Source organism: Pinus tabuliformis, chromosome 3_2 (assembly GCF_031772625.1).
Source record: "Pinus tabuliformis cultivar Carrire ecotype Pingquan chromosome 3_2, CPIR1, whole genome shotgun sequence".
In the NCBI taxonomy this organism is placed as follows: domain Eukaryota; kingdom Viridiplantae; phylum Streptophyta; class Pinopsida; order Pinales; family Pinaceae; genus Pinus; species Pinus tabuliformis.
In genome coordinates this window covers 1,022,933,504-1,022,950,934 of record NC_142302.1, presented here as the reverse complement: position 1 = coordinate 1,022,950,934, position 17,431 = coordinate 1,022,933,504, and the positions used below count along the sequence as shown (strand labels likewise).

Genomic DNA, 17,431 nt, shown 5'->3' with positions numbered 1-17,431 from the left:
ACCAACATCTGGAAATTATGTAAGAAAATCATTCCCTTTATGGCCCATCATACTTCAAAAGTTCCCGGGGGAGGGGGCAGCATTAGCATCTCCAATGACAGAATATTAGGCCAGTGCTCTATAGGATCCAATATAGAGGCAATCCCAGCTACCAGTTGGCTTAACAACAGAGGAATCTGGAGTTTAGCTCAAATAACGCAGCGGGGAAATCAATCCCAAGCTTGGATAGGCTGGACACTTCCGAACTACCCCAGAGAACTCGAAACAAGCTTCCTAGTCCTAAAGAGCCTTCTGCACAGTAAAGCTCTGGTTCAAAAAGGGAAAAAAGACAGCTATCGTTGGGACCCTACGGGAACTCTTTACACAACCAAAGCAGGGTATCAACAACTGTGTGAAAGCGCCTCTCCACAGGCCATTTGGACTCATTGGAAATTGGTCTGGAAGGCGGAAGCCCCTCCCAAAGTTAAATTTTTCTTCTGGCTCCTCCTGAAAGGGAAGATTCTAACAGCAGAAAACTTTAAAAAAAGGGGCATTTTGGGACCCTCCAGGTGCCCAAATTGTTGTCAAGCCGAAGAAACAATGCAACATTTGTTCCTAGATTGCCAAGTAGCAGAAAAGTGCTGGAAAGATATGGCCTCAATAGGGGAGGTCACATGGGAACCAAAGGCATCCATAGTTGAAACTGTCTACAATTGGAAGAAAAATTGTCCCTGGAAAGGTAAGAAGGGCAAATTAACACAAAGGATATGGAACACAATACCATTAACTCTTGTCTGGAGCATCTGGTTGGCCAGAAACAAAAATATTTTTCAAGACAAAGGGCACAATATCAGAGTTATGTGCCACAAAGCCAAGAGTTTAGCGGTGGAAGCAATCACCACCCGCACTCAAGGCAAGATTGATGCTACCCACTACAGTGTAGAAGAAAGAAATCTGATCAATTATGGACACGGAAGCCTCATCAGCGCCCAGGCACCAAGAAAAGAGAGTCTGCAGCTGAAGGAGACAAGTAATGTCTGGAAATTGAGGCTCAAGGAAGAAGAATTTGCTCTCTGGCTGAGCAACTGTAACAGGTTCTATATGTTTTTCGATGGAGCCTCAAAGTCAAATCCTGGCAAAGCAGGGGCCGGGGGTCTCATATGTAACGCTAATGGTGAGTCAATTCTTCACTTTGAATGGGGGCTGGGCGAATTATCAAACAACAGGGCCGAGGGATTGGCTCTGTTCCAAGGACTTACCCAATTGATCAAGCTAGGAATCAAGAAGGCGACTGTCTTTGGCGATTCTACAATCATAATTCGACTCATGGTGCATATGCAGACCTCGCCAAACACCATATTGCAGCAAATCAATAGCAGGAATCAGATACTTCACAATATGATGGAGGAGGCCAGTTATTACCATATCCTACGTGGCCTCAATAAAGAGACTGACAACTATGCCAACAAGGCTTGTGAACGCCCCAAAGGCCACCTCAGATGCAACAATATCTTGTCCACCCAACCATTGCCATGATCACGCATCCAGTCCAAGTAAGGGGCACCGTAACCAATAGAATCAGCAGCTGCAGGCAAATCAGCAGAGTAGAGGACAGCGCAGATAAGGAAGAAAGGAATTACATCAGGAGCCAGGTCGGGCAATCAGCTCAACACCCTCTTTTCAACTGCCCCCATGATTCACACGAATACAGTCAAACCTCACTGTACAGAGCAGGCATGGTCGATGGGAAATTGCTCAGAAATTGGATTGAGAAATCTGCCCAAAGTGTGGGAACCAGACGAATTGCAGGAAAAAATCGTCCCGCCCGACAGAGCACTTGTGCCAATCCAGATTTTCTTTGGGCTGTGTGGATCAATTTTGGAGATAGCATACAGGATGGCTCCCGCCTCAATCGCACAGAAGCGCTATTTATATCCAGACTGCGCCCCAGTATCCTCCATTCTGGAGAGGCATTATGTGATAGTATTCTCTCCATTAGAGTCGTTACAGTTCAAGCAGCTTCAATCTTTTCCACCAGAGACGCTGGTCTTCAGATTTCTGGGGATTCAGCGGAAACCACTGGTGACAAGAAGCGTTCCCAGAGCTACTGTATCAGAGAGGTGTCAACAGCGGAGAACAGAGAGCTAATCCATCAGAGCCATTATATCAGAGAAGTGATACCTATGGAGCGCCCTGAACAGTGTTTCCACTGCCGCGATCTGCAGGCAGAATTTGAGGAAGTGCGCGCGCAGCAAAGGACTCTGGAAGATCAAGTTCGCAGCATGGAGGCAAGGCATGCAGATCAAATCCGAAATCTGGAAACAAAGCTTGATGAGCAGCGTAGAATCCTTCATGACAAATATCGAGCCGAGATGAATCTATTCCTTCATAGAGTTCACTCATTGCACGAGCAGTTCAACAATCTTAGCAACAGATGTGCTCATGCCGAAGAATCAATCACAGTCCTCAGGTATATGATGGACAAGAAATTCAAAAAAGCTTCATCCTCCTCCAGTGTAAAACCAAACGAGGCTGACCCAAACCCGGAAGATTCTACTGCGCGAAAGATTAGTCACATAGAAATTGATTAGTTATGTGTTGCAGTTGTAAGTTTTGGTGTTTTCAGTTTGTAAGAATCTATAGTAGCAAAAGATGTCTCATAGCTAGAAGCAATAGGATCAGGATCAAGGAAAGGAACTATTTTGTAATTCCTTGGATCCGTAATGCTCAAGAAGCACTCTATGTATGGCAAGATGCCTCCCTCTTTTTTCAGACTAATACATAGCAACCGAACTTGTTATAAAAAAAATTCGAAACCACTTATGTGATAACCCATCAAATACAAGCTCACTTAAAGGAGCAAGGTTGTTCCTACCTGTGTTGGTGTAGAAACATCATGTGTAGGAATTATTGGAGACTCCATCAAGGAATGGTGACATCTCAATTGATGATTGAATGTCTAATGTTGCAACTGTTAAAATGTTAGAAGAGATGTCACAATTGACCAATCGATTATATATGTTAGTAATTACAATCTCCTTATCATTATCGTCGTCTTTATTACCACATCCAATCAAAGAAATTTTGTTGTTATTATCAATATCAAGTGGATCATCCTTAAGCCGTATTTGAGTTTGTCCTTGTGATCCGTATCTTCCTAATTATCTATTAAGTGACAAAGGTTCATTTCTTCTTGTGACAACCAAGGGTGCAACACTAATGGTTACAAAAAAATAGCAAATATGGAGAAGAGTTTTCACTTTTGGGTGATATGGATATCCATCCTAGACTAAAGTGTCTTCCCAGCCTCAATAAATTGCTAGAGATTGCCAAATATAATGTCAATTCTCTAAATCATCCATTTCACATTAAATTCTCTAAACCAAAGGCAAACACAAAAGCAAATTTGTTATAACAATGGTCATTGCCGTCAATAATTTAATCAACTTGATGGGGGCATTATGAGAATCCCAAGTTGTTTGATGACAAGTGCACTTATCATATTTCTAGGGATATCATTGACAAAGTCACCTTATACCACCCAGAAAAATACCACGGGTTATATGTGATAACAATAGGTCCTCAAGGGTCTCTTGAACTAGTATAAAAAGAAAAGGCATTGAAGTGGTTATAATGTAATGGTTCTTTTAGGAAGAACAAATGTCATCTTTACTTAATAATGAAAAAGAGGTACAAGTATCATTTATTTAAAATAATGAAATAAATAATTACCCTACATTGGCTAATAATGTAAACAAGTATCATATTACAATGAGCAACATCTTTACTATTATAACAAGACCGCATAGCTAGCGTTCTCTGCCACTTAGTTTAATAAAATATTTTAATGTCATGATGTGTTGTATGTACTCCAAACAATAATAAAATTGTAAAATGAGTTATATGAATATTGGTTTTTAACCTTTTTTATTAATTTTTTAAATACAATTAAACATTTTTTCCGGTAAATAAAAGTTATGTCTATTATATATATATATATATATATATATATATATTGACATTGAAGAGAATGATAACAAGTTAATAATTATTTATTTAATATTGAATGATGACAATTTTTTTATATAATGCTCGTATTATAATACACATGTCAAGTCATTAGAGTATAGATTGATATAATGAAAGTTGTACAAATTGTACACATGTTATTTTTACATATTTTTTTCAAATTTATATTTTTTAAATTATTTTTTTGTAAATTAAAAAATAAAACCCATAAAAATTGTCTATTCAATACTTTACACCAATGAAAAAATGGAATTTTTGAATTTAATTACAAATATGTGTGTTTATGGTCCATAGTAATTAATATATAATGTTATTTTTCAAATTATTTATATTTATTGTACATAGTAATTAGTGATATAGTACATAGTAATTAATAATAAAGTACACAAAAGTCATTTCTTGCCATCCTTACACAATATATGTGAGATAAATAGAAATAAATTTTATTTAAAAATAATAAACTTAATTTCATAATGTTCAACTTTAGATAGATTTTAAACTTTTTTAGTCAATGAAAAACTTATTAGTTATATCCTCCCACCAACAAATATAATAATAATAATAGCCATAATATCCCCTTTTACAACTTTTAACAGAAATAATTATCCTCTATATCCCTTTTTCACTTTTACAAGGAATAATTATCCTCTATATCCCTTTGAAAATATGCAATCTCGACACTTACGGTCTTTTTGATCAATTTTCATAGGATCGTTGTGATTTACAGGTTTTACAATTAAACCTTTTAGGCTCCATTCAATTTTAATGGTGAGAAATGAGACAGTTGTACATGGAAACTATATCCCACTTTCGATTGCAATGAGAATATGACTCTTATCAATGGGCAGCTCGGTGATAAGACTGGTAATAGTTTAAAAAACCTTAAAATAATGTCCGTTCCGTGTCCTACAAATATTATATCTTTATAAATGCCTCCTTTATACACTTAACCAGCGTTCAATTTATACCATATTTCCATCATGATATGCCAATTTGGATCACCGTCATGGAATGTCTTAAAAATAAACTGCCAATGAAAATGGGTTCCCTTAACTTTTCAATATCATCTCACAAACCACAGGCAGCTTCCCAATATGCAAATAAATATAATGTGTTTCATCACTAGGTGAGCATAGTGGAATTCTTCTTATGAAGGCAAGAAGAAATCGCAACAATTATACAGATAACAAATGTAGAATGGGGTCAAAAGCCACTTTGACAAATAGGTTTACAACCAGGACTGCAGTGACTCCGTTGTACAACAATCAGCAAAGTTATATATATATATATAGTTGGTTTGTAGTCCAGCAACAATTTAGAACGGTTCTCCATGACCCAGCTTCATTCCCCAAGCAGGCGTGCTCCACCCATGAATGTCTATTACTAACTCTCTGTTGTAGCAGCGAAAAACTGCATTCAGATTAGTGACCTAGCCACCCTTGATGTAATCGTGTTTTTCTCAGAATGTGTGTGAGATCTAGGATCTCATGAACAATGGTGAAAAACAACCTAGTGCAATTCGGAATAAATAAATGAACAAAAAAAACGAACAAACAAACAAACCAACCAACCAACAAACAAACAAACAAACCTTTAATAACATTGTTCTGATCAGTGTTGTTAAAATCCCGATAAAATCGCGATTTTTTCAAAAAATCGCAATTTTATCCATAACCCGATCAAATCGCGATTTTTATCCATAAAAATCGCCAATTTTTTTATACCCGATTTTTTTCGAAAAAATTGGGATTTTTTCGAAAAAATCGGGATTTTTTGTGAAAAAATCCCTACTGGTGCGGGCAGCGGGCTTTTATATGCAAAAATCGATTTTTTTTTTTATTCATTTGGCTGTCCGCGCGGAGGACATCAGTGAAAGCAGTGACATTTTCTCGCAAGAGGGGCAGAGGAAATCAATAGGATTAGAGCCTTAGACTTTCATTTCATTGTATATGACATTATGACATGATGAGATACATTATCATATTTTTTGTTGATATTTTGAGGCTGAGTTGGGACTTAGGACTTACTATTCAGGACATGATTCAATGTTATGTGTGATTTTAGCGCTAGAAATGATATTCAACATTTTATATATTAGTTTTTTTATCATATTTATGTGTCAATGTATTTATTTTATGTTGTAGATGGTTTAGATATTAAAAAAATTGAAAAAAAATGAATATTTTTGTGCCAAACGATTTTTTCCCGATTTTTTCCGCTTTTTTCCCGATTTTTTCCGCTTTTTTCCCGGCGCCGAATAAATCCCGATCGCGATTTTAACAACATTGGTTCTGATTGTCCAACTAAATACTGAGGAATCACTGACCCCAATCTAACAGAAGTCCTGAAAAAGTCAAAATGGAAAACAAGAATTTAAAATTGTGTTATGTTGTCAATAGATGAAATAAAGGTGGTAGTACAAGATTATGCTTGGTTAATTATGCATTATCTCGTCCATATCCCAAAAATACTGAAAATGCCAATATAGAAGTACCACTGATATTATATGGTACATATCTACACATCATAGACAACATAACTTGTCCATAGTTGAAAAGTTGCCACTAGCACAATCAATATGTAGTATGTAAATTTTAGTGCATCTGACTGTAGGAGAAAAACATCAACGAAGCAATTAGAAAGACACCTCAGTATAAATCATGTTATTCCTAAGAAGGAGATTTAGATAACAGGGCATGAACCCTTGACCAAAACCTTGTCATACACAACACTCTTTATTAAGGGATTATCCTTGAACTGAGAATCTTGACTTGGTGAAAGACAACCAAAAACAACTTGTCATCAAAAATAGAATGAATCCAAAAGCCCGAGAAAATAGAAAGCGTATAATGCTAATGGAAAAGTATTAACAAACTTGAATCCTCAAGCATGTACTCTTCCTTCATACTAGGTATAGCTACTTATAAATGCTCAGAACTAATAGACGAAATTCCTAAAGATAGCGGAACTATTGCAAAAGTACTCGATAAGTGCAACAACTATTCAACCATCAATTTTGGTGGAAAATTCCATTGTGAATGCAGATAGCATCTCAAATTCAACATTCTATATACATATGCATCAGCTCATATTTGTAGCAGCATGAAATGTTAGCTGTTTCTGTGTTCATGCTTCAAGGATAAAGCATCTCAGAAGGGAATACATGTAACAAACCTAACTAGTACATAAATAGTACGATTATAAATATAGAATTAGTTACTAACAGAGAAAGCTGACTATTCAAAGAAGAGGTATGGTCACAATATAAATATCCCTTAACCCATAATAATAAGTTATAACCACCATTCATATATGAGTGAACTTATTTTTCATCCTTGGGATTTGTGTAAGCTGCATCCCTTCTAAAGACGGAATTCATCATCTCTTATAAGTAACTGGCTATGCATAGTTGTGTCCCCAAATAAAATACTTCGTTCACTAAGTTTAGTGGCTCTTGAACGCTTTCAGAGGAAAACACTAAATTAAAGGATTTCATACAGACATGCACCAAAATCATTACATCTACATTTCCTCGCTTGATATGAAATCAAGCCCAACCATGTTCATGATTTAAAATAGGCAAACAGATATGAGTTAACAGTATGCATTTACCAAGTCCAATACTGGTTTATATCTAAGGCGTCGGTAAACCAAGTGGTTGTTCTATTTAGAAACCATGTCTAGGACTACCCTCTTAAGGCATTACAAGCATTTTTTATCAAAACTTTTATCAAGTAGTCGTGTTTTATACGACACCCAGAAACTTTATTGCCATTAAGAATGTCTATGAGATAGAAGGCAAGGTCCCTTTCAAGGGTCAAATATATAAGCTTTTCAAATTTCAATCTGTAACATTTCTGATTCAGATTAGGACATAAAAATAAAGGCCTACATTAGCCTGAAAAAGATAGCAATATATAAATAATGAATGTGGGATATAGATGGAATTAATGAGAAAGAGAATCTTTCGAGGATTTGTTGCTCTTCCCCATCTTCTACATTCCATTCTTATACATGACCAAATTGATGGTCTTATTTGGGCCCCGGAAAATGTTTTATTCTCAACCGTTTTCACTGCCATGCTCAGTTCCTCTATAGGTATAGGTGTTATTATTTTTGCAAACATATTTACTTCATACATCACCAAATCTATGACACTACTCAGACTCCAGAGTGTACTTAATAACCTAAAAATGACTGTATTCAGTATCACTTTTGATCTGAACTGGCAAGAATGGATGAACTGTCTTTCTCAATAAGCTGAGTGTCTTTCTCCTTGTGAAATAGAGTAGTGGAACACTATTTTGAGAAACCCCTACATTGTCATACGAAGTAAAGTAGCAGAAGCTTTCCATAATCTGCGGGAAAGCTCTGCATCATTTGAAAGGCTTGATGGCTCAATTGTGCAACCTCTGCCTCCAAAAAAATACAGACCTGACAATTCCTTTAAACACCACCACATAAACATGGAATATGTTAGCTACAAACCTTGATCAAGTTCACAATTGGCAATTGCAATGATCATATACAATATGATTTAGTCTAGTTGCATTAATCATTGTACTCAGTACTTCATAGCATCCATTAAGTTTGAAAAAGCATGGGATACACATTGCAGTAGAATAAAAGCAGGACAAATATGATTAACATCAAAGACAGCCATGAACCTAGATCTTCTACATCCTCTGTATAATTAATTTGATAGCACATATCAAAGTATTACTACATCACAAACCAAACCACTGTTGAGATATGAAAGTGGAGTATAAGAAAATGTGCACAGCATAGAGAGAGTCCGTAACAATCTTGATTTATTAGCATCGGTGAGGCACAGGAGTACCAACCACAACCTTACATGATATTTAAGTCATTTAAAAGTCATTTCAAATATATCACTCTTTTAATATCTACAATGCAAGAAGCTGCATACTAGACATAGAAGATGCCTTCCTCTCCCCAATTTGGAGGATTGAAGGTTAGGATATTGAAAGTAAATTCATATACCTAACATGACAAAGTTGCCCACTTCTTCTTGCGGTGATGCAACCTTTGCTGAAAAAACACTTGTTGGGAGAACAAAATGAATGGTCTGGAAGTTATGGTGCAACTATGTGTTTCTGATGAGGTCAGTTCAATCCAATCTATTTGTTACACTTGGTGGGAAGAGGTATGCATGCAATTGTCTTGCAAAGGCTATCTTCTGATTAAGGATGCCAAAGAGTTAGATGCATTAGCTTACTCTGATTTTAATGCAGCTTTAGTAGCTCTAATGAAGAGGATACAAGACTCTTCTGTATAAGCCCTTCTGCTTTTATTTTCATCTTTCTTGTAAATATTTTCTTGTTAATATAAGACGTGCTTTCATTTTTATAATTTCATTTTGATCTTATTTAAAGGGCCATCTGCAACCTGCTCTATAGTGGTGAGATCAGTTAGACTGTACCCTTATTTTCTGCCTTTGATAGAAAGATCTAGGGTGTTCATATTTGAGGGCAATTAAAATGTAAGCATACAAGTTCAACAATTTTTTGTAAAATATACAATATAGATGCAATGTTTTTGAAATTTCACTCTGACAAGGGCAAGATGAGCTTGCAAGCTTTCTTTAAAACAAAAGTGCCTTGCTTCACTTGAAAAAAATACCTGATGCAGTTTTTTATCAAAAGAAGCTTTAGAGAAAATGAGGTGACATGATGGCCTATGAATGTTTCAATGCCAATTTTAGATTACTAACCAACTACTAGGCTCATGTTACCCACCAACAATGGGTGACCCCTCAGAGAAACGTTTCACCTATTCATCTCTTCCAACTGGCAGCCGGGAACCCTAGAGAGCCACTAGTAACCAATGACAACATGCCATTCATATCTCTGCCACCTGCATCAGTCATATGTTTCCTCGCCCATCTAGCAAGAGCACATGTTGGAAGGTGGGCTTCTGATAGAAAGATACTTTATTCATTTTGCAATTGGGTGCTTATGCTTGTTTGTATATGGCCATTTTGAAATGGATTATGGGCTAACTTGGAAGAAAGAAGGGCCTTGACCATGATCTTGTTCCCTCACCTTAAATTGGGGGTTAATTTTCAATCTTAGTCCAATGGGACATTTTGTCGCCTAAGATGCACACCTAAATGCGGGCAAAGTCCTCAATCCCACCAGATGTGATCTTTAAGGCACAATGCTCAAAGAAGGGGTTGTCACCTATTCCCAACTCTCTCCGTTTAAGCTCTCTCCTAGTTAAGATAAGGGGAGTGGTCCCTAAAAATGTTTCTAAAAGAAAAACTTTTTGAAGACAACAAGCTCTAGAAGATAATAGGCAAGGTAACCACCATTCAATATAACTTGAGTATAGATTAGAGATTAATTTAGCAAGTATGAAAGTTTATGAGCATGTAAATATCAACAAGATAGATTCAGTGAAATTAACAAGATATCCTACAAGATAGAATGAGAGACGAATGCCTTTAGAAATAACCTGTAAGAGACAATATGTTCAACAAGCAATTATAATACTTGCAAATTGAAAAATGATGTTTCAGGTTATAAGAATGGCAATGCTGCAAAACAAACGTTAATGAAAGTAGACCACAATAGATTATGTATCAATTTGAGATATGAGCAGCAAGATTTGAAAATAGAACTTGCAAGAGAAGAAAGCTTGTACTTTGAGTAAAAGATGCTTAACCACAATGTGACATTTAAAGGACAACAAGCATGAAACTGAGATCAACAAGTACAAGGATATTGGGTAAAAGCTCGCAAGTAAATAATAAGCTCACAATCCAAATTGTACAATAACCAATTGTGTAATGCAATGATGTGTATGCAAAGTGTGTGAGACAAAGTGTTCTCGGTAGATTTTATTAAATGCCTAATCTACAGTGAGAACTTCCCCTCAATTCCTCAAAACTTGGTAAAAAGTGAGGTGAATTGCAAGAAGGCTAGGATGAGGAGGCACTAGTCCATCATTAACGATACCCACCTAGACTTCAAGACAACCCAAGTGCCTTCGTTCCTACAAGGGCTCGGCCACAAGAGAACTGTGAGGTCGTGTGTTTTAACCTTTGTTCAAGACTCAAGTTTATCAAATTGATTGAAAGTTAGGGAATTATCCTAAAATTTCTATCAACAAAGCTTATGCTTGGAGGTAAATTTTAGAGAATGCAAACTAGTTCTAAAATGCGAATTAGGAATGAGATCTAAAACAAATACTTCATTGAGATTAACATTTACAGTAAGATGCTTCAAAAGTGAAATGTATTAAAATTCACCAATAGCAAATATCATTCCACTTATATGATCAAATTAGCAATTAGCACTTTGAGAACAATTTATTATGCCAACAACTAATGAAGCAAGTGAAAAATTACCCAATAAAGCAATGCGAATTGGATCTATGACAAGATGGAACAATTTTAATGGATATACCAATTAGCAAATTAGATCAAATTATTGAAATGCAAATTAAATTAAATAGCTAGTGAAACCACCATATAGTTTGATCAAACCAAAAAATAAGTGATTCAAAAGATATTATCAAATAAGCACAAGATATAAAATCTAAATCTAACGATTAGATACTATGAACTAATAAGTGCAAAATGAACAAGTAATTGAAACCACCATATAGTTTGATCAAAGCAAAAAATAAGTGATTCAAAAGATATTATCAAATAAGCACAAGATATAAAATCTAAATCTAACAATTAGATATTATGAACTAATAAGTGCAAAATGAACAAGTTAGCAATGAGATCTAATGACTAAGTAAGTTACTGATCAAATAGAGACCCTTCTACCAAATTAGGAGGTGGGATACCATGGGAATAAATCCCAAGCTCCCTCTAGCAAAAACTTATTTTATTAAAATTACAACGATAACCCTTTTAGACAAAGTGAGGGTTTTAAACCTTAAGGAGGATTTATTCCCATGGACCTTCAATATCCCTCCTCAAGATACCAATGAGAGAAAATTCTTATCATAACTTTACAAATTTTATAATGAGAAAATTTCTCCCCATAGGAAATCGATTTTCGCCTAAGTGAAATTTGTTCCAGCAAATTAACGTCAAAGCCCCAAGAGGAAAAATACGCAAGAGGTAAAGAAGAAACCCTGCAGCTAGGAGATTGGAAGCCTCAAGAATTAAATTATTAGATTCCCAAGTCTCCAAATGCCTAATTTCTTCAAAATTGAACTTGGGTAACTTCTCAAGAATTTCGTTGAACTTTTCAAAGCTTTTCACTCAAGGAAAATGAGGAATATCTCTTGTGCTTGTGGCTAAAGAGAAAACGGCTCAAAAATTTAAGATGGTTTCCACAACAGTATTTTCCTAGCCTTGAAAAAAAATCGAAATTGAATCTCTCTTCAAAAAGTTTTATTTAAACCCTTAAGAGTAATTTTGTTCAAGAGAATGGGATGGATCTCTCCCAAATATGCAACTCAAAGAGGTGGCCCTTCAAAATGCAAACGGCTCCCAAAATTTTGATCCAGTCTTACAGATGGATTTCTTCAAAGAAAAATCGAACTTGAGTAGCTTGAAACCCTAACCGTTTAGGATTGATTGGCAGATTTGTTTTAAGAAAAATCCCAAACCCTCAATCCCCTTCAGATCTGCACAAAATAGTCAAGAAGAACAAAATATATATACAAGAGAAATAAAATTTATATATAAGGGTTAGAAATATATACCAAATTATTTACAAAATTTACAAGTGCTAATCTAAAGGGTATGAGGACAACTTCACCCTTTAGAAAGCAAAAATAAGCTTTTTAAATAGCAGATCTATTCAGTTAAAGCGCATTATTAGAGAGAAATAGATGTTTAAATGAGTAATTTTCAAAATATATGGCCAAGAAACCCCTACAAAAATTTAGAATGATAAGCCTTTAGAAGAAATCAAGATGGGTTCTTCCACTTCTATCCTTGGGAGTTGGTTGGTTCAACCAAAAATGTCACCAAACGCCCAAGATCTGATTCATAAGATGGATCTCTACACACTTAAAGTAAAATTGTTAGATCACAAGGCAATAGATAGCACAATAAAGAGAAAGACTATGGGTTCAACCAAAAACCCACTAGTGCTTTCAAATCTAGGGTGTTTCTCTAATCTCAATTACTAATGAAAGATACCTTACAAATACTAGATCCACAAATGGCAAGTGAAATAACAAAATTTATTAACCCCAGTACAACATCAAGAACAAGAAATCAGAAAAAAATCCACAGAAGCCGGAAGAAAAACACCATAATGCATTAGCCCAAAAGACTTTCTTTATTATTCAAAAAATATTTAGTACATAGCAGAACTTCCAAAGGCAAGTGCTTGATTATTGTCTCCAAAGATGTTACAATGAGGAGAGAACCTTCCCTTCAAGTGAAACATCTAGATCCATGGCAAAAACAGCTAGATCCACCCACAAGAAAATCAAACCCTTGATAAGTTGCACAAATTCTAGGAGGTTAATTTGCTTTCCTTAAAGGAGTTGAATCGACCCAATTCTTGACCACGCGATGGTTTGGAGTCTTGGACCACTAGAAATATTTTTATCCTCATTTTCTAGAAAAACTTATTCAATTTTAACCATCTTGGACCATCCTTTTAAAAATTTGATTTTTTGGGTCACTAGATCCACCCGCAAAAACGGCTAGATCCACCCACAAGAAAATCGAACCCTTGATAAGTTGCACAAATCTCTAGGAGGTTAATTTGCTTTCCTTAAAGGAGTTGAATCAACCCAATTCTTGACCACGCGATGGTTTGGAGTCTTGGTCCACTAGAAATATTTTAATCCTCATTTTCTCGAAAAACTTATTCAATTTTAACCATCTTGGACCATCCTTTTAAAAATTTGATTTTTTGGGTCACTAGATGCCTTTCTGGCTCAACGAATTTCCTCTGGGATTTTTCTTGCATGATTTGTGGAGATTCCTTCAATTTTTGACTTGATCTTTTTCTTGGGAAAGTCCACTTCAATTTTAAATTATTTTTCCACTTGGAGAGAATTTTATTTTTCTCTCATTTTATTTTATGGCTAATTTCTGGCTAATAATTTACCATTTTTACCATAAATTAGAAAATATGAATTTTGACGGGTAAATACATATTTTTCCACCTTGAAAGTGTGTCTAGATAGAAAGTTGAGGTGCAATTTTGAGTATCTATACCCCCTACAAATTCTATAGACATCATTTTTTACATTTTACATCAAATATTACATAAAAATCCCATTCAGTGGGGATTTTGACAATTAAAAACTGACCCCTAAACACAACCAAATTTTGTGAAATTTTAGACATGATCTAGTATGGTATTTTACATCGACTCTATACACTAGGACTCACCTAAGACTTTACCATCAAGTCTCACTCTAGCTTTGGGGGATATGTGGGAGAAAAACTTAACCAATTATTTAGAGTTAAAAAATACAAATAATTAAATAAGGAAAAAAACTCTAGCAAAATCCTAAGCTACCTCAGTGTGTTATATGACTCTATTTTCATCATACTAGAATCATTTTACAAATTCCCCGCAGGGTTGCAGAATTTGGATTACAAAATATTGGCCAGAATTGCATGATGATGATGAACTGTTGAATGTTTAAACCATGATGGAATGTTCTTAAATGTGCTTTGGCATGGATTCTTTGACAATTTATGCAGTTGGCACTTGAGCAATCGACAAGACCTCCCCTAATGGCCTAATGGCCCAACGGGTATAAGAGGGGCACTACTTGGGAAGACATGATTGAGATAGAGTAGCCCCAGCTCTCCCTATTTCATACTTACCATTTTCCATCTTACATTACAAGCCCCATTTCCACCATTATTCAGGTTCAATTGACCACTGGTTCATTGGGACTTAGAACTCACACATCCTCATGCATGGGTAGGGCCTAGAAATGTACCCTGGGAAGTTGATGCAGCTAAAAGAAACAAAAATAACATACGATGGCCACAAGAAAAAACAAAAGAAAAATCAAAATGCAAAAGACAGTCGAGACCATTTAAATTAGCATGTGAGCAAAATCCAAGAATGATCTCTACCTCACTTGTTACGGCCATCACCTAATTCCTAGGCCAATGTTTCCCTATCATATTAATGAAAAGGAACCATTCCATGTCCCAACCCTCAGTGGGAAATGAGCTGCCACACCCTAAAGGGGGTAAATAACTGTTATACATCATACAAGGCAAGCTCTCATTCCTTGAGCTACGAGCAATAATACAAAGAAGAATCAAGAAAAAGCAAAAGGCATACGACGGGTGGGAAAACAAAGGCCGAGTTGGTAACCCATGCATCCACGATTGCTCCCTCCTCACATCTATACACCAAGGATGAGGTACTCCATCATAGTCGATCCCTTTGACCATGGCACTTGGCCATGAAGTCATTCCCCCTTTGTTCTATCATTATTCACATGACACCTATCAATTTAAGGGTGGAATGAGGACATGTCATTTTCCCTTAGGGGTTGAGAACACCTAATAGGGTTGTCTATTAACCACTCCTACCTAGGGAGATAACACCATTATGTGACTAAGGCCACAATTTTGGAAGAGAAGCCTTGTATAAGTGTTAATTTTCCCATCTCTTTCAAGCTTGGGTCACTTAGATGCGATAATGATTAAACATACCTAATGTTGAAAGTTGCAACACTGTATATTATGTGTAATTGATAGGTGGTTCCACCTATAGGTCTAGGTACCTTAACTAGGGTCAGGTCATCCAAAGGGACATATTGACACCCACAAGTGAGGTGTTGAGTGCCATGGGCCTCCCGATAGTGGTAGAGCATCACTTATATCCATGGGCACCTTCAGCACCCACAACATTCCTGCACTTTGCCCTATATCATTTACTTTTATGGGATGATGCGCCAAGACTAGCATGCCCCCAGTCGACTTAGCAGTGATCAAAAAGGTAGGCAATTGATGTAGAGCCCAGATGAGGATGGTCTCATACCATGAGACATGGGAGGGATGGCACCATCTTAAGAGCCCTCAACATTGGAGTAGAGTCAGGCATTTGACCATCAGGAGACCCATGAAGACCACCTTTGTGCCCCAGAGTCAGAACTAGGGTCCACAGAGAGATATTGTCAAAGATCTAGGGGCCAACCTCTACATAGCAATTTTAGAGGGCTTATACACTAGTTATGGCACCCATTTCTCTCAACGTCATCCCTTAAAGGGCATCTGCTAGCATGAAATCAACATTTCGGCCTACAAATGTGGAGTTAATATTTTTTATCAAACGCTACTAGGTTGGCTTGTGACCTAGGATGCTTCTTGCACATTATTTTAGGTTTTAGAGGGTCTTGTAGGCTGAAATAGAACTTGGTCTCCTCATATAAATAGAGGAGGCTTTCATTTTTTCTCATCATCACACCTCCTTGGATTTTCAGCCTCATTAGAGGAGTTTGAACATGTTCTCTTGTGGATGATTTGGATATTTTGAAGTTGATTTTGCTTATCTTTGGACCTATTCTTTCGTCAAATGGATGGAATTCTTGCATGTTTTCTTGTAAGTGCACATAATTGTTGAAAATGTTTTTCTCTCTATCCAATGTATGGAATAATTGATTCTAGGTTATGCTAAATTGTGCCCTAATTTAAGGAATTTAGACTTCTGTGATCCATAACATTGTCTGGATATCTTCGGCAAAATCACATAATCAATCTTTTGTCGACGCGTTTCGAACCAACCAGTGTGGTTCATCGTCAGGACAAGTTGAAGAACTGATCAGGCTAAGCTTGATTAAATAGAGTGTGCAGAGACTCCAACGGCTATATTGCAACGGCTAATTTTGACCTGAGGATCAAAGTCAAACCCTTGATTTCTATTAAAATAAACCTTATTTATTAATGACCAATAATTCTAGTTCACCTTTGGACCCCTTGGGTTTAAATAGTTATTATTAAATTAATACACACTTACCGATTGTAACTAATTTCTAGGAATAATAGTAATTTAATATGATTTAATTATATTTAAATAATTTGGGGATAATATTAAATATAGGTTATTTAATAAATATGATGATATAATGACCATTATATTTATTACTCAATTAACTAATAATAATTAATTATATGCTTCTATTAATAGAAATCAAGGGTTTGACTTTGATCCTCAGGTCAAAATTAGCCGTTGCAATATAGCCGTTGGAGTCTCTGCACACTCTATTTAATCAAGCTTAGCCTGATCAGTTCTTCAACTTGTCCTGACGATGAACCACACTGGTTGGTTCGAAACGCGTCGACAAAAGATTGATTATGTGCCCTAATTTGTTGAAGATTAATTGAATTGCTATCTAGATGAATATTGCATGCATTACTCATACATAACATGTAATGAATTGTCCTACCAGTGAACTCCTAGAAGCTCTCCCATGAAAAACCATTCTTCCATTGCATACG

The 17,431-nt window shown here is 36.1% G+C and overlaps 1 protein-coding gene across 3 annotated transcripts in view; it reads right to left on the bottom strand.

Moving 5' to 3' along the window:
* Positions 1-6,294: 6,294 nt before the first annotated feature.
* The window catches only part of LOC149184065 (uncharacterized), a 203,590-nt gene continuing 192,453 nt past the window's right edge, over positions 6,295-17,431 (bottom strand). For 2 of the 3 annotated variants that reach the window (XM_089417396.1, XM_089417393.1), the window contains one exon: positions 7,801-8,452. In XM_089417396.1, coding sequence (XP_089273522.1) covers positions 8,324-8,452 — 129 coding nt within the window. In that variant the 3' untranslated portion in view covers positions 7,801-8,323. Of the gene's footprint in view, positions 6,353-7,800; positions 8,453-17,431 lie in introns of those variants that run through there. The other variant, XM_089417394.1, reaches the window with a different exon arrangement.